The sequence below is a fragment of the Dissoconium aciculare genome, assembly GCF_010015565.1.
Source record: "Dissoconium aciculare CBS 342.82 unplaced genomic scaffold K489scaffold_6, whole genome shotgun sequence".
Lineage (NCBI taxonomy): Eukaryota > Fungi > Ascomycota > Dothideomycetes > Mycosphaerellales > Dissoconiaceae > Dissoconium > Dissoconium aciculare.
Window position 1 is genome coordinate 1,348,311 of NW_022984956.1, and position 19,330 is coordinate 1,367,640.

General features: G+C 50.6%; 9 protein-coding genes across 9 annotated transcripts; 3 read left to right on the forward strand and 6 right to left on the reverse strand.

Annotated features, from left to right (window-relative positions):
- Positions 1-785: 785 nt before the first annotated feature.
- On the reverse strand, positions 786-1,546 carry K489DRAFT_401585 (uncharacterized protein). Its single transcript, XM_033607025.1, has 3 exons — positions 1,381-1,546; positions 1,210-1,324; positions 786-1,161 (listed from the first exon to the last, which is right to left on the reverse strand). The coding sequence occupies exons 2-3, from the start codon at positions 1,321-1,323 to the stop codon at positions 913-915; spliced, it is 363 nt and encodes a 120-aa protein (XP_033460113.1). The 5' UTR covers position 1,324; positions 1,381-1,546; the 3' UTR covers positions 786-912.
- Positions 1,547-2,707: 1,161 nt separating this feature from the next.
- Positions 2,708-3,133, forward strand: K489DRAFT_318640 (uncharacterized protein; the record flags this gene model as incomplete). Its single annotated transcript, XM_033601336.1, has 2 exons — positions 2,708-2,833; positions 2,894-3,133. The coding sequence occupies 2 exons, from the start codon at positions 2,708-2,710 to the stop codon at positions 3,131-3,133; spliced, it is 366 nt and encodes a 121-aa protein (XP_033460114.1).
- A 4,136-nt stretch (positions 3,134-7,269) lies between these two features.
- K489DRAFT_292971 (putative carboxypeptidase 2) lies at positions 7,270-8,820 on the reverse strand (the record flags this gene model as incomplete). The annotated part of the gene is made up of 1 exon (XM_033600239.1): positions 7,270-8,820. A coding segment is annotated over one exon (1,551 nt), but the record flags the coding sequence as incomplete, so codon positions are not given.
- A 265-nt stretch (positions 8,821-9,085) lies between these two features.
- On the reverse strand, positions 9,086-9,929 carry K489DRAFT_424965 (uncharacterized protein). The gene has a single exon (XM_033608277.1). The coding sequence runs from the start codon at positions 9,783-9,785 to the stop codon at positions 9,435-9,437; it is 351 nt and encodes a 116-aa protein (XP_033460116.1). The 5' UTR covers positions 9,786-9,929; the 3' UTR covers positions 9,086-9,434.
- Positions 9,930-10,396: 467 nt separating this feature from the next.
- K489DRAFT_370669 (uncharacterized protein) lies at positions 10,397-11,190 on the forward strand (the record flags this gene model as incomplete). The annotated part of the gene is made up of 4 exons (XM_033603162.1): positions 10,397-10,448; positions 10,639-10,863; positions 10,894-11,000; positions 11,041-11,190. 4 exons carry the CDS (start codon positions 10,397-10,399, stop codon positions 11,188-11,190), a joined length of 534 nt encoding a protein of 177 aa, XP_033460117.1.
- Positions 11,191-11,464: 274 nt separating this feature from the next.
- K489DRAFT_338853 (uncharacterized protein) lies at positions 11,465-13,063 on the forward strand (the record flags this gene model as incomplete). Its single annotated transcript, XM_033602235.1, has 2 exons — positions 11,465-12,364; positions 12,419-13,063. Coding segments are annotated over exons 1-2 (1,269 nt in total), but the record flags the coding sequence as incomplete, so codon positions are not given.
- Positions 13,064-13,457: 394 nt separating this feature from the next.
- On the reverse strand, positions 13,458-15,127 carry K489DRAFT_380471 (PIG-P-domain-containing protein). The gene has a single exon (XM_033604885.1). It carries the CDS (start codon positions 14,902-14,904, stop codon positions 13,675-13,677), a length of 1,230 nt encoding a protein of 409 aa, XP_033460119.1. The 5' UTR covers positions 14,905-15,127; the 3' UTR covers positions 13,458-13,674.
- Positions 15,128-15,615: 488 nt separating this feature from the next.
- K489DRAFT_388878 (putative rRNA pseudouridine synthase) lies at positions 15,616-17,132 on the reverse strand (the record flags this gene model as incomplete). The annotated part of the gene is made up of 2 exons (XM_033606452.1): positions 15,616-16,952; positions 17,009-17,132. The coding sequence occupies 2 exons, from the start codon at positions 17,130-17,132 to the stop codon at positions 15,616-15,618; spliced, it is 1,461 nt and encodes a 486-aa protein (XP_033460120.1).
- A 247-nt stretch (positions 17,133-17,379) lies between these two features.
- K489DRAFT_380473 (uncharacterized protein) lies at positions 17,380-19,304 on the reverse strand. The gene is made up of 2 exons (XM_033604886.1): positions 19,132-19,304; positions 17,380-19,059 (listed from the first exon to the last, which is right to left on the reverse strand). Exons 1-2 carry the CDS (start codon positions 19,160-19,162, stop codon positions 17,615-17,617), a joined length of 1,476 nt encoding a protein of 491 aa, XP_033460121.1. The 5' UTR covers positions 19,163-19,304; the 3' UTR covers positions 17,380-17,614.
- Positions 19,305-19,330: the final 26 nt, after the last annotated feature.

Consider the following 19,330-nt stretch of genomic DNA (forward strand, 5'->3'; position numbering starts at 1 on the left):
ATTAATAATTATATTTCTCTAAATATTCGAGGGATAGAAAAAAACCTACACTAAAATTACTAGACTTATAATAGAGAAGAAGATGTTTAATATTATAGGTATAGTACTAAGCTCTAGGTATATAGCTAGCTAAGTAAAGTAGAGAGAGATATAGTTAAAAAAAAGTAGAAATAGAAAGCTCCTAAAGTATATATTAATTTAATTTAAAATCTAGCCCTAAAGAGCTAGACGTCTTTTATAGTCTTAAACTCTAATATACGACGTAAATAATCTAAACAAATAAATAAGCTCTATATAATATAAGCGCTAAGTATATAGTAGAGTGAGTAGGGTTCTTATTTCTTATAAATTTCGGAAAACGCTTTAAAAAGCCTAATAATATTAAATTAGTAAATAAATCTTCTCTACCCTTAAAGAATATTTATTTTACTTTAGAAAGGTATTAATAATTTAGTAGTCTCTAGGAGTATAAATAGGTATTAAGAAATTACTTACTAAGTAAAATAACAAAATAAAGTATTGAATAAGTATTTACTATTAGTATATATTTATTCGAGCTTTAGGCCCTAGTATGCCCTAGTAGGGTAGAAGTCCTATATATTCTTAAACTTCTATATAGGACGAAAAGAAATATAGATATATTATGGTAACTAATTTTCTTAATAGTATATATTTTAATCTTTAAAAAGTACTTTTCTAGTAAAGCGCTATTAGGACCGTTAGACTTTAAGTTCTCCTACCCTTCGCTAGGAACTACTATAGAATAGAATTAGACTCAAGAAAATTGGCCCTTACACATGTCATAATTCTCTTTATAAAAGTTCGACTAAGAAGCCCCGAAGTATCTATTAAGACGACGCGGTACACAGTACAAGCCAAGAGCACGGCCGCCAGATTACACCGAACCTTGGTTTAACAGTTGTTCGCGTCGCACTGCGCACCACCAACGAATCGGAATGACTGAGACTCCTTGTAGCCGTCGAGAGACATGCAGGCAGGGCCGCCAGCTTGGCCCTCGCCGGCATACACCACTTGGACACAGTTCTGCTGGCAGTTGCAGTTTTGCTCTGGGGAGAAGACAAGGCGAGCTTCCTGAATGTTGCTGCCGTGGAACGAGACTGACTTGCGACCGCTTTCGTTGAGGCAACCGGGGTTGTCAACCTATTTTGTCAGAATCATCCAGAGCATGAAATGCCGAAATGAACTTACAGAGACTGAAATGCCACAGCCGTCTGAGCAGTTCTCGTCGTTGCAGAAATTAGCGTAGGTGGTGGCGCTAACGTAGCCGGCAAAGGCGGCAAGAGCGATGAATTGGAACTTCATGCTGCAGGGTGTGTCAGTCGATGAGTTCGGGGTCTAGAATATGTCATCAATACATACATGTCTGGAGATATGTCGGTGATGTTGGAGGGTTGCGGTATAGACAGGTGAAGACGAGTTGGTAAAAAAAGCCAAGTCGAGGAGGTCAATACTTCTTATATCTTACATTATATTGCAGTGCGATATCCTTTCTCATGTCTCCGTACACGATCGAGCATGGAAGACACTATGCCACTCAATTGAGTCGTTCAGCCAAGCTTTCTCATCTCGATGCTTGCCGTCATCCTTTCGCATTGGCAAAGCTTGTCTGATTGGGAAAGGCGCGACGTTCGATGATGCCGAACCGAATACAGATCTGCACGCCAAAAAGGACAATGATGTCGAAGGCTGGAGCTAATTCTGCATTTCTTCTTCCTTTACGGGGAGCAGGAAATTTTTGAGATTCCCTGATTGGACGGCCTGCCTTCCCCACAGCCGTCGGCCCACGTGCGCCGCGTCTGTCCTTCGCCCGCCTGCATGCCGAGCTGTCCTTCAAAAGCTTGTCCTTCAACCTTCTTCTGTCCTTCAATCTTCTTCTGTCCTTCAAAGGTCTTGAATTTGAACGCCACTCGGCAACTACGGCACTCGCGATGATTCAAATTGCTGCCTTGCGCCTGCATAGCCCTCGCATTCAACCTGTCACCGACGCACATTGCAGATCTTACACAACAATGGTGTCGAACATTGCATCCTCGGCTTGACCGTAGCTCTCTAGTCCGACATGATTCGCTAAGCGACACTGATCTCGCATTGCCTATCGCGTAGATTAGGCTTGAAGCCTTGCAATGTCGCATAATCCTGTGCACGATACCTCACAACGACCGGAGGTTCGCCTCCCGATTCGACGGGCTTCCCTCAGATCTAGGGCGTGCTTGGTATGGTCCCGGTTCTGCTGTGATAAGCGAGTCCTATCGGGAAATGGACCTTGATTGTGCACTAGCACTAGGCTTCCCTCCACGTGCAATGCACACGACGCGGATGCGTTGAGTTCCATTGATCCTTATCCACTGTCCTTCAGCGACAACGGACGAGGTTCATGAATACTTGCGCCAAAATTCCGCGACTCGTCACTGCTCGTTACCCACTGTCCTTCAGTCTATACCGAGTGACGATCAAAAGTTGATTTGCGCTTGCGACACAAACAGTGAAGGCCCCAACACGTGGGTGCCCATCAATCAGCTCAGCAAAGCAATATGCCTCGCTCTTAATCATACCTGTCTAGTGCTAGCTTGACGAGGACATTATATAGGTCTTTGAGATACCCACTTCTTAAGGAGCACTCTCTATCAACATCTATCGTCAACCCCCTACATCCCTCATTCATCTCAACAACGTGCCAGCCGCAATCATGGTCAAAATCATCATCTCCTCCGTCCTGGCCGTTCTGAGCCTTGCCAGCACCGTTACCGCCACCACCTACGCGCAATTCTGTAACGACCAGCACTGCACCGACAGCTGCGGCATTTCAGTTTCGGTAAGTTCAATGTCACTATATCATGCTCTAGACATGACTCAATCATTGACTCGATTTAAGGTCGACAACCCCGGATGCTTGCAGGAGTATGGCCGCGGCAGCATCAAGTTTCACGGCACCAACTTCGTTGACTCCAACCTTATCTACTCCCCCGATGACCACTGCAGCTGCCAGAGCCATTGCCAACGTGTCGTAAACGACCTGGACACCGCTATTGAGGCCTGTACACCGCTCACTGGCCCCTCCTCATCATCATTCCGCTTTGTTTCCGACCAAGCTTGCGACCCGGACAACTGCTAGACATTGCTTGTTCCCACAAGCAGGAATAATCTAGCAAGACCACGACGACTTTTCATCAGCGTGAATACAGCGATGGAGAGCAGCGCGACTGATGTATTGAGAGATTGAGAGAAGGGCAAGAATGCGATTTGCGTGTAGGAACGGACGGGTGTTACCCTACAATTAGTGTCATACTAGCCAATAACACAAATCCATATTGATGTGATTATTTTCAACTCATGGCGTAGTTTGCTTTTACTTGCAAGGGAACACCCACTACTGTGGTCTTGACTCCAGTTGGAAGACAGAACACATGGGATCATCGAGTCAATGGGTGAAGGCCAAGTGCGGAAAGTGATTGTGAGACTCAAAGTATAAAATGCTGTGTGTTAAGTGTGTACAGTGGTAAACTGTTGAGAGTTGAAACAGTACATGAAATTATTGCACGATGCCGGAGAATCCAGCCTTTCTTACTTCCTTGTGAGTAGAAAATCGGTACTCCACTCCGCAACCTACCCAGCTAGGCCCAAATCAACAATCGCGAAGGTGGATTCTCCTCCCAAAAGGGGATTATAACCAGACACGCCTACGCTATCGCCTCTTGCGAGTCTTATCACTAAAATGTGCTTGGACTTCTTTCGCAAGGCTCCTCGTTCGCGTCTGAGCTCTATCAAGCCGAAAAGATATCTTTGGCTTGGTGACAATTGATCTTCTCCAATAGACATGTAAGTCAAGCAAACTGCAGGTAGATTCCAATTCGACATTTTTTGCACAGAACATCCGGATTGCAGTTGAAATATGTTCTACAGACCTTGTTACACGACTCAAACCAGCCAAACAGAAGGACGTTGGATGCTATCTTCCCTTTGTAATGAGATATTTCTTGAGCAAACTGGGACATTTCGGTTCTATCACGCACGATGTAAATTTCTCCATTTTTCCTGCCAACGACGACGACAATAATCTATGTGGTCGCTAACGGACATTGAAATGCGCTATTCATTAGTGGAACGTGAGCTGACATCAACCAGGACGAGGAACTCGCTTGACCGCGATGTTGCTAGCCGCGTTAAGGCACTTGAAACTAAGATAGAAAAGATGCTGTTTATCATCGGAACGCCAGGATTGAGTTTTGCGGTCATCCATCAAGGATAGACCGAGTATGTAGCCTATAAAGGATTTCGAGATGTAGAATCCCGCATGGTCGCAGACGGTACAACCCGTTGCAGCATTAACTCGACATCCAAAATCACAATTGCGACTGTAGTAGGGACAGAGGTTAGTCGGGTGAGACTCCCACCTGTGAAACAAGATTCAAGGACATTCTACCCGACTTTCGATCGTCGAGGTGTCAATCGTGCAGTGAATAGGTGCCCTACTAAGCTTTGATTAACCCTCTCCTCTCGACTCAGCTACATACGATGCTGCACTTTTCCAGGGTTGTTTGCTCTTGATCAACGCGAATCAACGCCGAAATTTTGGCCGACTAGATCGGCTGCTTCGGTCTCCGGGTGGTCGGCTTCACATGTCGGTCGGTTTCAAATATCACCTGCCCGACACGACTTGCGGATCATACAGCCAAACATTCCGCGTATGCCGAACGCATGTTGTGTACGTATAGCTACGCGTGAAATCCATTGATACAGACTTGTTGACATTTCTATTCTTCTCTCAGGGCAACACTTGACCCACCCACGATACAACAATATGATCCACGACACTGTTTGGTTTCTGACAAGTGATCGGTCCTTGAATACTATTATCAACTATCTTTTTCTTATCCCTCAACAACCTTGAGATTCTATCACCAACCGATTTGTGACTTTCATAATCCAACAATTTGTGATTGTCAGGAATTTCCGGGGGGATACACCCAGCAGCGCTCGATGTATCTATCGCGTGCCACAGCACAATCGTCACAGAGGTACGAACATACTAACCTAGGTGGGTACCTAGTACCCTCGCAGAAGAGCTTATCGAACACTGGCTGGTGTGCAATGATCTCCAGGCGCAACGACATACAACCGTCAATCAAATTCCACATCGTCTGATACTCTCATATACCAGATCCTCTTACAATAGATCGATCGTACAATCTTCATACACGACATCGGCTTCTTCGCGATTTGCTGAAGCCCGCCCGAGCGATGGATGTGCTGGAGGTCTTTGAGATTCCCCAAAAGGCAAAGCCTAGATTCCTATGCCTGCCTGTTCTGTCTCAACACACCAACTTCCAGCTGTGTAGAGGAGAAAAAAAAGCTTGGCAATTAGATCACAATCTCTTTTGCTTCATCCGGTCATGGTCATGACCGTGGAAATCATTTCCCGGGTAACAAGTTCCAAAAAAGAACACAAGCAAACAGGCTGAAACGTCAAATTATGGATTAGACGGATGAAGTCCTGAACTCCGAGAGCAACTTGGAGAGCCTTTGCCCCGGCCAACCTACGGGCCGGATGTGTGACAAAGTTGCAGGAAATCAACGACCCACCACTACCAATTGGGACTATTCTTAAAGATCATAATGCATTGAATCGTACCCTTTAGACACAACATTTGAACCTTTGCGATGGCAAGATATGCGTTTTTATTTTGCATGACACGCAGACACAAGTTATCGTCGATTTGTTCAACCTGTGAGTAAGATGTATGATCGATACCAAGCAAACGATGATTTCTGTAAAGGTTCTAGTGCTGCGGCGCTCGTTCGTTATTACATATATTGCGGTCAGCTTCCCACCATGATATCGCCTATATGACTTTGGAGTGTCAGATTGGATCGCGTTTCTGCTACAAGCTCTTGGGAGAACAGGAGAAGACTCTTGCTAGTAGAGCGCGATGATTCCTGGTACCTCGATAACACTTCGAGCAAAAGGTTCTGCTTACGTCGTCCCGGTCACCAGACCAACCTTTTATTCGAAAGCGATGGACCTGTAAAAGGAATTCCCACCTAAATCAACTTCGGCGAGGACTTCAAGAAACGTAAAAATTCCTCGGCGGATGAATAGCCGATTCGACATATGCCGAATGATGCCTGTAAAGTTTTATCACTGCAGGTGGACTGTACTATAGTCCTTCGCACGCTGTGAGCTAAAGTGACGCCCGTTCTACAGGTGGTTTTACTCTGCATCTCGTATTACACTGGAACATAATAAAACATCCCACAACAGGGACTTTGCCTACTTCACCTCATCCGGAGGAATGTCCACCCGTGAAAGCGAAGGTCGCCCGTGAGAGGGAAAGAGTTCGCCCGTAAAATCAAGAAGCTCACCCGTGAGATTGAAAAGTTTACAATGAGAGAAGTAAATGGACCTCACATCTGAAAGGTTAAGCAAGACATCGTGACCATACTCCCAGACCGAGAGCGCAATATGTATAGCCGTCTCGATTCAAGATCTCTATAGGCTGCATCAAAAGCTAGAAGGTTCTCTAACCCTCGAGGTCACAGTGAACATCAAGATGCCACACTGGTTTCATGCGCAGAACAAACGATCACTTTACATTACTGCCGCAGGACAGTCGGGTCAGAAAGGCGCGAATTCATTTAGTCGTCTATGCTTCCGAAAACACATCGACAAATTGCCGACTCTCCGTTCAAATGAGATCGGAATACCGGCGGGTGAACTTCCTTTGAACAATGACGATCGCAAACGGCATCATTCCCGGCCTATACTTGGTGCACGCTACAAGAAATCCGAGCAAATCCCATAACCCTTTTACATCGTCAATAAATTGTACGGGAAGGGTAAGCAACAAGTTCCAAATCATGGCCCAATACTTGATTAATAGCTCGGCGTCGTCGACACTCGTCATTCCTCTGCAACCCTATCAAGTGCTTAAAGGTTGAAAAATTGGGATCGTTGAGGTACAGAGGTGAGGCTCCTACTTAGTAAGCGAGTACGCCTTCGGAAGTGATAATAATACAGAGAACTATAAAAATGAACTAGACCAAAGAGATGGAATTTTTCTAGAGAAAGTCAAAGGAGCTTCAGAAGCAAAACAGCCCTCAAACACCGTGGTAGAGAGAGTACAAGACGGAAAGAGCAACGGAAAGTTTGTAGTGTCCAGGCGAGGACGGAGGTGCGTCCGAAGGGACTCTCGAGGTCGAGCTCCTCGAACACTCGTCTCCGCGCCAGGTCGGCTGAAAGTCGCCGGAGGTCGGCGTGTTGGAGGTAGTGTTGTAGGTGGATTTCTCCGACCACTTGACGTACTGCACGGTGCCGTTACCCTCACGGTAGGTGCTGTGTGGCTGGCTGGGCAAGTTTTCGTTGGTTCCGGATGCGATGTTCACGCCGGCGATTGTTCTGGCGAACATCGTCTGGAGGAGGAGAGGTTGGAATGCACCGGCAGCATGACCCGCTTCGTACACGCGGACGAAACTGAGACCGCCGGCTTGCCTCACTTGACCATGGGTGACACAGTCGGGCGTGCGGATGTCCGTGTACCCAGCCTTGTCAAAGCCTGGGACGCCGACTGCTTCGGCGGAGGCTTCGACTCCCATATAGTTGCACTCGTAGTCGGCATCGCCAGCGTAGAGAACAACCTTGACGCCGTCCTTGACTAGTCCGCCCAGGATGTCGATGATGCCCAACTCGCGAGCATCATCTCCGGTCAAGTCGAAGGCGATGCCGACGACAGGGTTGAGCTCGATGTAGGTCTGGAGTGCACCGATAGCTTCACGGACGGTCGAGTTCTGTAGGTAGTCGGCATAGAACGAATTGGGAAAGGGCGAAGGGTCAATCTCGCGAACATCGTTGGTGTTTCGCTTGGAAGCCGTGATCCACGGGGTTTGAACATTCTTGCCACAGTATGCGTCTGCTTTCCGGCAGTCTTCGTTCGTACCGGTTGCCTCACATTTCTTCAGCAGGTCCAAACAGTTTCCCTTTCCATAATAACTGTCATGCACCCCCTTTTTGACCTCATCGTCGAGTGGTGCCAAGTCGTACGGGCTACCAGGCTCGAACCCATAATCGTAGAAAGACTTGTGCTGTCGTTGCGGAGAGAACCATCCATTCCCGATCAGGATCGATTTCAGATCGATATGGCGCGCACTAGGCTGGGCCTTGTTCTGGTCTTGAATGTACTTGCTGATGACCGGAACATAGTGACCTCCGTAGCTTTCGCTGCCGAAGTGGAAGCCATTGTTCGAGTACTGCGGAAATGTTCCCATGAATGCTTGCAGGGTTAACCAGAAATCCGGTGCGGCATTGATCGTGCTATTGGCGGTGGTATCAGGATCAGGTTTGGAGAAGCAGCCGCACTGCTCTGCATCCTTCGGGCATGATTCGTTCGGGCCCAGCTCGATAATGTTGTCATCTTCGTTCTCCTCATCGTAGCCGAGGTACCCTGGGACGAGATTGGTGTATGAAAATCCCACGTGGAGTGGTTGATCAATGTATATCACATTGCTGTAGTTGTTCCAAGAGAAAGGATTGTAATGGAGCTCTTCATCCGGTCGCACACGGCAGGGGCCATGTTCGGTGAAAAGCTCTGCCATTGACGAATCTCCGGGCCCGCCGGAGATCCAAGCCGTCAACGGTGCATTTTTGGGATCGACGTTCCTGGCCTCGAAGAACCAGAAGAAGATGTGTTTGTTCTCCGCGATGTCGGCATAACCGGAGTAGCTCTTCACGCCAGGCTGAAGCTCGCAAATTCCGGCAGGTACCTCACGGTACCGGAGTTTCACGTCGCCATAACCTGCACCTGTCTTGAAACTGTTGAGGTATTCCGCGCTTGGGGTACAATTAGGTCGGGTTGCGATGGAAGTTGCAAAGAAACATGCGAAGGAAAGTAAAGACCACTGCATCTTGGGCAGAGTAGGTCGGTCGTGGTCGAGTTCTCAGTGCAACATGGAAAAGAGGAGTTCATGACGGTGCCTCTTGTAGCCATTGCAATCCGAGACACACTGCCTGTGAGCCCAAACAGGTGAACCATCATGATAGAACCGTGATCCATCATGACTCATCGCTTCTGGCATATAGGAGGATCCATGTCACGATCGCTGCGCATAAACAAACAGCTTAGTGCGCCTGATCCTGAATTTTGCAGAGGCTGTGGCATCGCTAGCCGAACGGTTCTATCAGGGCAGGGTTTGGCGTTGAACATAGTAAATTACAGTACCAACTGCGGCCCGGACGTCAGAAAATGACGCCGGTCGTCGGACGTTTGATGGAACGTCTTCAGCGACTGTTTTTCTCGCTCCATCCGTTGACCGACACTAGGATTGTCGGACCAAAGTCTTGCTGTGTGTTCAAATCTTGGTTGAAAGCCCATCTCGAAGCCGCAGCCTCCTTTTCTGACGTCGCAAAGCGGTAAGAACGCATCTCACTCACACACATCGAATTGACTTCCGTGTACAAGGAACGCGATAAAACCACGATGTGAAATCACGACGATATTTCTGTGGGTGCTCGATAGCTTTTCCAGTCGTGCGCGAACTCTTTCCGCGCGTGATGTAGCAGCCTCCACCGCGTGCGCGGGATAATCCCAATGTTCAGAACACTCGGTGAAGTCGAATTGAGGAAATCGTTCTGCCAATCCAGCTCGAGAGATGCCTTTGTTACAGATTGCATCATGCGCCTCGCGGAGGTCAGGCCAAACCTGGACCGGCACCTTCCGCGGCAATTCGAGGATTGACGGAAAGGCGTTTAGAGCGGTCTGGATCGTGCGAGTCATGGGCGAAATGACGATGAGGTCGGGCGCAGCATCGAGGCGGATTTACCTTGTGGCCTCTTGGCCGGCATCTGTCAGAGGTGGGTCGCGATAAGGATAGCCACGCTGTACATTGTGCAGTGACTGGCCGTGGTGGATGATGTGGACGCGCGGCGGAGGTTCTGCAAGGTACGTCAGCCGCCTTCTGTTGGTGTATTCAAGCCCCCGCTGGCAAAGTCGGCACTGTACCCATTGCGTGGGTCCCGGCTGTAGATCCCGTCAGTTCCCGGGTGGAGCGACGAGCCTCTTCCGACTTGCGGTCCGAACGACGGGTTTTGGAGAGGTACTTGCCGCGTGTAAGAAGATGAAGAAGATGAATGAGATGAGCTGGGATGATACGAACAAGATGATGAGCTCGTTGTCAATTTGGTCTTGCAATGATCCAGCAAATTCTCACTTCACACAATTTTCGAGGGAGGGATCGTGGCGCATGCATGGCACCAGGCACCAGGCACGACAATACACACATCACAGTACCATCTCCAATGTTTATGTCGCATTGGGAAGACAAATCAAGGATCAAGTTCTAGTGATCTAGTGAATATACGGGCGGTAATGCTTAAGGCTGGGACAAGATGGATCATGGTGTGTCGGTGTCCGTTTTGCCTCGTGTGCTCGCTTACTACGGTACGATAGTAGAATAGCAGAATGGGAGGATCGTAATAACAACCGTCGGATTGTATGGGCACAAGTACATGCAGCAAGATGTATGCGCCGTGTTGGTATCCTGGGATGCTATCCCGAAGCAATAAGCAGTAGCCGAAGATGGGAGATGGAAGGTATAGAGCCCTGTAGTTATTATCATAATGCACCAGAGCATGTGCCGAACAGAACAGGCAAGCGACAGGATCCATGGATGCACCTCAATTGCGCCTCTGCTGTCTGTCCCTATACGGCAAATACACTCACTCCAGGGCTCTCTTCACTGCCGGTCGAGGGCTGCAGCTGCTTCGACTGGAGACGGGACAATCCCGGAGACGGTACATCGAGTACATCTTCTGCACGACATGCCCATCTATACCTGGATGGGAACCACCTGAAAGTATGTATCATCAAGTGTATACATACACAGCATGCATCCATATGACAATATTGGATGCTGCAATGCAAACTCCACCGCGGCTGCGTCCCTCGCCTGGTGCTTCGGCCGAGAAGCTTCGTCGTCATGATTGCTCATGTGTACGCCCGACCTGTTGTTCTCCATTGGGGGCTGCCACAGATTGGCTGCTTAAGAGGCTTTCACGCTGACCCACCTGATGATGATGATGCTGATGATGATGCTGCTGCTACATCCATCCGCACTCGGCTCGGAGGATCAAAGGACACAACTCGAATATCGCAGCCCCCCAAGGACTCTGACAGTATCTAGGTACTAGGTAGGTATGCATCTCCAGGGCAGAAGGGAGCAGACCAGTCCCAGCAGGGGACGAACGGGTGAGGTGATGCATGGCTATACCGTAATAACCTTGGGAACGAGGCGTAAGTGAAGATGGTTCCTTCCGGGGCAGCTGCATCCATCCATCCCTCCATCCCTAGGCAGGTAGGTATGCATCCATACACCGGTCCCGAGTCCCTATGCCCACATACAGCCCACATACATCTACAGTCAAATATTTATCATTGGGAAGCCACGTCCGCCATCCAATGCCTCCTATACTTTCCAAGGTTCGCCTTCCAGGCTTCTCGCCGTTCGTCGTCACTACTGTTCCTATCATTATATTCTTCTTGTTCTATACAGTTCCATCTTCCGCCTTCACGATCTTTACAGAAAACGTTGAGGAGCAGCAGCATTATTAGCAACAACGGTCCGGCGGAAAGAACATTCCGCTCCCCTACGCTTTTTCCCCACACGCTGTACGAAAAGACCGGCTGCTCGTGCTGCGGCGGCGGCGGCGGTCCACGTCGGAGGAAAAGTATCGATGACGCCAGCCATGGCCCAACCCGAAACAGGTAATTCACAGGTCGCTGCTGCTGTTAATTCCGTCACTACTGCTGCGAACGCCAATTCCTCCACCAACGATGCCAGCAGCAGCAACCACGGCAATCCTCCTCCTCCTCCTCCCACTACCACCACCAACAACAATCCCGTAGCCACCAGTTATCCCAGTGTGACGATCGCAACACCTCCCACTCCACCCATCTCCGACGCTGCGAGGCTGCGCAGGTCGAATCTCCAGGCCGAGATGGACGCCTCCAGATCGTCACATTCGCGTCCGCGTCGCCGTTCGTCCGCCTTCTCATATTCCAGCCTAGAAGATGCAACGACGTCATTCGCCGACGACTTCATCAGCCCGCGCACCAACAACATCAGAAGACACAAAGACGACGAGGATGTCACACATTGGCACTCGACTCCACTTGCCTTTGCCATCTTGCCAGCAGTGGGTGGCCTACTGTTCCAAAATGGATCGCTGTTCGTGACCGATATCCTTTTGCTCGGCTTGGCCGCCATTTTCCTCAACTGGAGCATCCGTCTGCCGTGGGATTGGTACTATTCAGCCCAGGCCCTTCGTCGCGAATACCCCGATGTTGAGGAAGAGGATGTTGCCGTTCAAGATGCGATTCCCGAGGAAGACGAGGATGACATTGCTGTCGAGACGGCATCGTCGGTAGGCGGATCGCCTCGGCCACACTCGCGTCGCGTTCGCAGTGACGACAACGGAAACGCGGATGAGGCTACCCGGGCCCGACGCGCAAAAGCTGCCGAAAGTCTGCGTCAACAAGAGCTATTAGCCCTCGTCGCGACATTCGTCTTCCCGATGTTGGCAGCGTACCTGCTACACGTCATCCGCGCTCAACTCTCGCGTCCTTCGACCAACCTGGTCTCCGATTACAACCTGAGCATTTTCCTGTTGGCCGCAGAGATCCGCCCATGTCGACAGGTCATCAGGTTGATGTCATCCCGTACGCTGCATCTTCAGAAAATTGTGGCGGGTGGTCCGCCATCGGCTGGATCATCCAAAGAGAGTCAGGAGCTACAAGCGGACATCATCGCACGTCTTGCAGAGCTCGAAGATCGCTTGGAAGCCAACACCCTGGTCCCATCCACTGTGTCCATCGCGCAGAAGGCGGATGTATCCGACCTGTCGTCAGATCTACGCAAGCGCTACGAACCGCGCCTAGAAGGGCTCGAGCGTGCCGTGCGCCGTTATGAGAAACGAAGCATGACATTAGCTATGGCCGTGGATAATCGTCTTCAGCTGTTGGAAACTCGATTGCAGGAAGCTCTGAGCCTCACAGCGGCGGTAGCAGCCCAAACCTCCCAACAAAATGGTGGGGTCCTCGGACGCGTTGGAACCTCGTTGAGCCAAGTCGCCCTTGCTCCAGTCAAGATCATGATCTGGTCAGCCGCGCTACCATTTCAATTGATTGACGACATCTACGTGCGCTTCAAGAACGTCATGCTGGGACCAATGCCCGCAAAGGCTGCTGCCAATGGCTTCTCCAAGAAGCGAGGAGGTGTTGCATCTGACAAAGAAAAGTCGGCCAACACATCGAGCACCAACGGTGGCAGTCTGCGGGAGAAGGTGCTCACGAGGAAGATGGTGCGCTGATCGTGGGCGGTCTTTGAAGCAGATATGAGAATTACGATTAATGATATGAACGCTGACGGCGATTTGAAGGAATTTTCGGCTTTGCTTTCAGAGTTTGTTAAATATTGTAGGTTTGATGGAAGGAGGACCGGCGTCCGGGCGAGTCGAAAGGAGAATGTAATATCGAGATGAATAATTCAACTCAACTCTAACATAGTTACACAAAAGTGTCTTTTTCGTGTATTTTTGAGCAAACCCATGAACCTGTATTCTGTGGCTATCTGTAATCTCAACGATTCGATATGCCAAAGCGGAAGATACTATCCCTCAACTCCCTCTTCGTCATCATGACCAGGTCCACCATAAAGAATCTCACACACGCCACCGATCGGAATATCCATAACCGCATCAGTTCCCTCCTTCCACAGCGATCTCCACTCCAAATCCTCCCTCGCAGGCCCCCTATGCAAACTCGAAGTTCGACTCTGGCCCCCATTGACACCCCTCTGACCCTCTCTCAACGGGATCCGACTCGAGCTCGTACCCCTCGCCCCACGAGCACCCCTCTCCGGACTCCCCGTCCTCCAACTCGGGCGATCATTCCGAACAATCTGTCCTCTGTCATCCACAACCGCAATCTGCGCCGCTTCGTCGACCAGACATTCAATGCTCTGCAGCGGCAGCGTGAGGTGGCCGAGATTATACGCCGCGAGCGCCACGTAGATGTACAGGACTAGCATCACCGTCCAAGCGGGAATCGCGAGCGCCCACCAGCGGTTCGGGTAGTAGTAGATGCCGAGCTGATGTAGAAGCGGTGAGGGGAGAAACGCCCATAGCACGTAGACGATGAAGGCGAGACTGCTGGTCAGATACAGCGTGAAGCCGTAGTATTCGTACGTCGGCACTTTCGGACTGGCGCGTGGGATGGTCTCCGCGTTGCGGTATGTGCTGTTCAAGGCGGATGCTGCGGCGGAGTTGGGGGTCTGGATGCCTGTTGCATCGCGCATGTGCGGGGTGGCTTCATCGCTGGAGAGATCCGGCGTGCTAGGTCGACTGTTCTGGGTGCTGAAATTGGGTCGCAGGAGAGATGTTAGAGAGGGTGAGGGTGGTAGAGGTGTAGGTGGACGATTGTAGAATGGAGGCGCAAAGGCTGAAGGGCCGAGGTAGGTATGGCTACGGGAATGCTGCATGGCCCCGGGCCTCGCCAAGGGATTGTTGTTTGGATATCTTTGCTGGTCGTTGTCGTTATCTTCGCTGTCGCTGGAGTCGTCATCGTCGTCGGACGCGCCGCTCAATAACAGACTTGGCTCTCGCGATCCATTGTTTTGTGATGTCGCTCCAGTTTCTCTAGGAGTCAGATCGACATTTGTCCGAGCACCTTGCGCATTCTCAGCGGCTTCATAGCTTGGCTGGCTGGGAAGGTCAGATCGAGCGGTCCCGCCGACTTTTAGTGGTCGCCAGGTTGACAAATTCGGGGTCGATCGAGACGGACTTCCAGAGAGATTTGCTTGCTCAGGCTTATTGCCTGTTGGCCGGTTCCTCGATGGCATTTTATCCCCACTCAATAGCTGTGTCTGTGGGTTTCATGGTACACATATGTGGTCAGCGTTGAGTTTGACTCGAAGTCGCCATGCCCAGATATCTCAGATCATCGAGTGTTCGTTGGTCTGTTTGTCATAATAAAAGGCAGGAACTGAGTGGCGGACGTTGGTGATGATCTTGTGCCGACCGACGCATACCTAGGTATCTGCGGATGCGCAGCGTCGAAGGTCGCGGTCATGTTAAGAACATGGTGTTAACACAGCACTGGGCAAACGAAGAATTCCAGGGTTTGTGCACATGAACCCTCGCCGCCACTACTACCACATCATCACGAATGCAAAATTTCTTCAGACAGCTATGCCTCACCATTTGCTTTCATGGTTATGATTAGTTTGAGACCGTTTAAGTACATTCGGTCGGAGATATTTCAGAGACAGATATGATATTCGAGTGTGCTGATACTATCGACAGCGGCTCGACATGAGGAAAGACAATTGTGCATCCCATAGCAACCCAAAAGAACGCCATACTTCGCCATCAAACATGATTCGCTCCTGCCAGCCGAGTGCCGGTGTGGGCGGTACTGTACACACGAGCACAAACAAGCAATTAGACGCTGCAGAGATCGACACTTCCGAACATGTTCGTCCATCAGCCCTCGGATCATCTCATTCCCAATCCGATCGACTCAAAGGACGAGCAGTCGCGGCCAAGGCTCTTCAGTCGCTGTCATCACTGTCGGCAGCAGTCACAGCAGACTCTCTCGCCTTCTTCTTCTCCTTCTTTTCCTTCTTCTTCTTCTTTCGCTCGGCACGCTCCTCGGCGGTTTCACCTTCATGCTTCCGCTTCTTTTTCTTGTCGGCATCCTCAACCCCGTTAGGCTCTTCGGCTTCCACCTTGCTAGGGGCAGCCTCGATAGCATGCTGCTCAACGGCGGGTCTCGACTCGGAAACAGCGCCATTGGCTCCCTCCGGATCGTTGAAGTCCTTGTACTCCTGCTTCCACTGAGCAGGCGTTGCTTCGTTCGTGCGACCATACTTGTCCAGCTTACCGCTCTCCTTGAGCTTCTTCTTCTCGGTCGCGATGGGTCCCATACCCCATCTACGCGGGTACAGATCACGCTCCATGATACATCGCTTGACTTTGGCGACAACTCCGTGATCGCATGACGAGAGCTCCACGGTGCTCATCTGGGCAATGGCGAGGGCGATGGCCTCGCCCTTGGTGGTGATGAGAACAACCTCTTCGTGAACTTCAATACCAGCTTCGTATCGGAGTAGACCGGGAATCATGAGCTTCGCACCATAGCACACGGCGTTAACAGCACTGTCCTTTACGACGATGCGCTTGTATGAGACCAACAATGTCTCGAGCGGCTTGATGACCGTACGGAGGTACGACTCATCGCGCTGGTTGTCGTGCAGCCATTGAGCATCCAAAACGTCGTGAAGCGTGACCATGCCTTCCTTCTCGTCCATTGCTCCAGATCGCACACGGCGCAGCTCCTGCATGTGTCCTCCCACACCGAGCAAAAGACCGAGATGGACACAAAGCGTTCGGATGTAAGTACCAGCTTCGCAAGATACCCAAAACACCGCGAGCTGACGATCGTTGTCAAATTCGATGAGTTTGCTTTCGTAGATCGTGCGTACTCGCAATTGTCGCTTCACGGCGGAGATGAGCGGTGGTCGTTGGAAAAGCGCGCCAGTCAATGTTTCGAGTGCGCGAGCCAATTGGGCCTCGCCGCCGGGCAGCTTCTGGTGCATTCGCAATACGCAGACATATTCCTTTCCTGCTCCTTGCTGGCTCTTCACAAGTCTGGTGGCGCGATCGATACAGACGATCAAACACCCAGTGACCTTGGGATCAAGGGTACCAGAGTGACCAGTACGGTCGACGCGAAGGATTCGTTTCATCCATGCCACAACTTCGTGCGAGGAGGGATTTGAGGGTTTATCGAGGTTAATGACTCCAGAGGAGATGTATGATTTGATGTCGCGGCGTAGGGGCGCGCAACCCGCCGGAATTGGTGTGAAGTGACCCGTTCGCACGAGGACTGAATCGCGATTAGTTAAGGGCAATTCGCAACAAAACAATGGCAGGATCACTTACGTTGATCCCAGTTCTTCAGAAGAAGAGGCCATTCGCTGGTGTCCACCTTGTGCTCAGTGGCATCTGGCTTGATGATCATGTCGCTGTCGCCATCGGCGTCAACGTTCTTCTTGACCGCCGCCATTGCTCCTCCGCTGTCGCTAAAACTGCCAATTAAAGCAATGCTTTATGCGCAGTGCATGAATATGCAGTCGTTGTAAGTTTTGGAAAATGTCGGACGAGCAATGCTGCGAAAACGTAGGATTGGTGCTCTATGCGAGCTGTTCGGCTTGAAGCTTAAAGAAAATGATCCTGAACTTTTTCCCGACCAAACGTAAATCTTGGCAAGCCTCGGTGCCTGAGGTTCAAATTATCGCGCGCGGCGTCATATTGGGGACCATTAAACTAATCATAACGCTGCCCATTTTCACAGCGATGTGTGTAGCACTGCCATGTAAACAGTACTGCCCAGAGAGCGGCAGACGCACATGGAGTCATCAAAGTGTGCAGATAGCGAGACTGTACAGCTTTGACTTGGACTTCGATTGAGTCTCACGTCATATGTTTGAAGTATCTATGTGCGGAATTGTGCGCCCCAGCATCGCCCAAATCCACATTTGCTGCAGGTCACGGCGCATTTCGAAGCCCATCGCCTCTCTCAGATTGACCATGGGCGCGCATACGAAGGCCGCTCTCATCACGGCTACGGTCTACCTGCCGTTGCTCCTTCTTTCGAGCCTTCTCCTCGAATTCGCGCATTGCATCGCCGGCCAACTCCAGTTCGCTCTTTTCCTCCCTCCGTTTGCTCGTGGAGCCGGAATGCTGTGCCGCCCAAGCACGGGTCCTTTGCTCTGCTGTACTTCCAGCTATGGAAGCTTTAGTTGGAGTCTGTGTCTCCATGGGTAAAGGGCCCTTGTTTGAAATATGAGCAGGCTCTTTGGTGCTGCCATCAACCTGGGAGCCTGCCACTGTCTCGTCAATGATAGCCTCCTCATCGCCACCACGAGTATTCTTCTTTCGCGGCCATAAAGAAGGAAGGACAATCTGCTGAAATCTTGGCTCGACACAGCGGTCGTCCAGAAATTGATGCATTTTGGCCTCCACCAACTGCGCTATCTTGGGCACGTCCTGTAGTCGCGCCCGCGAACCAATAAGTGATCGTACGCTCAGGTCCAGCCGATAATCGTCAAGAAATGTGAATGTCAATGTAGTTGGCGATTGTCCTGTGGCGCTCGTAGGGTTTTCGTCATTTGTGCTGGCTTGGCCAGGAGAGACCGCTCCAGATGAAGAGGAAACAGGTGCAGCCTGTGAAGACGGCGAGAAAGAAAGACTCAGCGTGCCTGAAAACCGGACCACAGACACGGCGAGTGCGACCGGGAGGACCGCAACAGATGGTTTTGGATAGTTCAATACGAGCTTAGTCTCGATTCCCAGCGTCAGCACATCTGATAGATCCACGTCGATTCTTGCTTGTAACCTCTCTCCTCTTGCCCCAGTAAGTTCTCTGATTGTATTGCCGCTCTCATCCACAGGCATCACTCGGCAATTGCTAAAGATCGGAAATTCATCTCCCAAACTGATTTCGGTGACGCGGATCTCGTCTAGAAAGTCGGGTCTTGACGAGCCATTGAGAAGAGTCGTCAGGCTGGTCAACACAGCTTCATCCTCCAGAGCATCAGCCCGCAGCTGCGCAATAGTCTGCGCGATGAGGACGTTGAACCAGTCCAAGCTCTCTGGTTGGTGTCCCCGCACGTTGTAGTATGTCTTTTCGAGAATCTTTTGGACGGTCAATCCGCCATCATTGCGCGTCCTGAGAACCGGTACACTGGGCTGCGGTCGCAATGCGACCGACAGTGTGCGTTGGCGAGAATGCGAAAGCGTTCGTTGTTTGCGAGCTGCAGCGCGCGTTGAGGCTCGTTCGTCTGCAGATGGCGCTTCTCCAAATATGAAGAATTTGATGAAGACGAACAGGATCGCCGCGAGGGTCAATTGACCGAGTAGGAAACCCCAGAAGAATGACAGGGAGGAGATCGAAGAGGAGGTGGATGTGGTCGATAAGAGTTGCTGGCCACCTACGCCGATATCAGAGATCGTTCGGTTCTAGCATTGCATGCATTGTGAGCTCAGCCGCTCTGGAAGCTCACTCTGATATGACTGCGCCTTCGCTTTAGACATGGTTGCTGCGTCGACTTCGCGTCGGGCTGCGTTCAGTTGCCTCGGGCTTCTCAGGATTTGAGCATCGTGGAAATCATGTCTAAGTCCTAGTCGATCTTGTGGGAGACTGCGAAAGCGCGAGAGTATAAAATCAATGCATTGGGTGCATGTCACCGGAATGCCTCATCA

What these genes read in the sequence shown, in the direction of transcription:
- K489DRAFT_401585 (XM_033607025.1), bottom strand. Translation starts at nt 1,323, where the DNA reads ATGAAGTTCCAATTCATCGCTCTTGCCGCCTTTGCCGGCTACGTTAGC. An exon ending in GCTGTGGCATTTCAGTCTCT is followed by an intron (nt 1,162 to 1,209) that starts GTAAGTTCATTT and finishes CTGACAAAATAG; the next exon opens with GTTGACAACCCCGGTTGCCT.
- K489DRAFT_380471 (XM_033604885.1), bottom strand. Translation starts at nt 14,904, where the DNA reads ATGCCATCGAGGAACCGGCCAACAGGCAATAAGCCTGAGCAAGCAAAT.
- K489DRAFT_424965 (XM_033608277.1), bottom strand. Translation starts at nt 9,785, where the DNA reads ATGACTCGCACGATCCAGACCGCTCTAAACGCCTTTCCGTCAATCCTC.
- K489DRAFT_380473 (XM_033604886.1), bottom strand. Translation starts at nt 19,162, where the DNA reads ATGTCTAAAGCGAAGGCGCAGTCATATCAGA. An exon ending in GAAGGCGCAGTCATATCAGA is followed by an intron (nt 19,060 to 19,131) that starts GTGAGCTTCCAG and finishes ATATCGGCGTAG; the next exon opens with GTGGCCAGCAACTCTTATCG.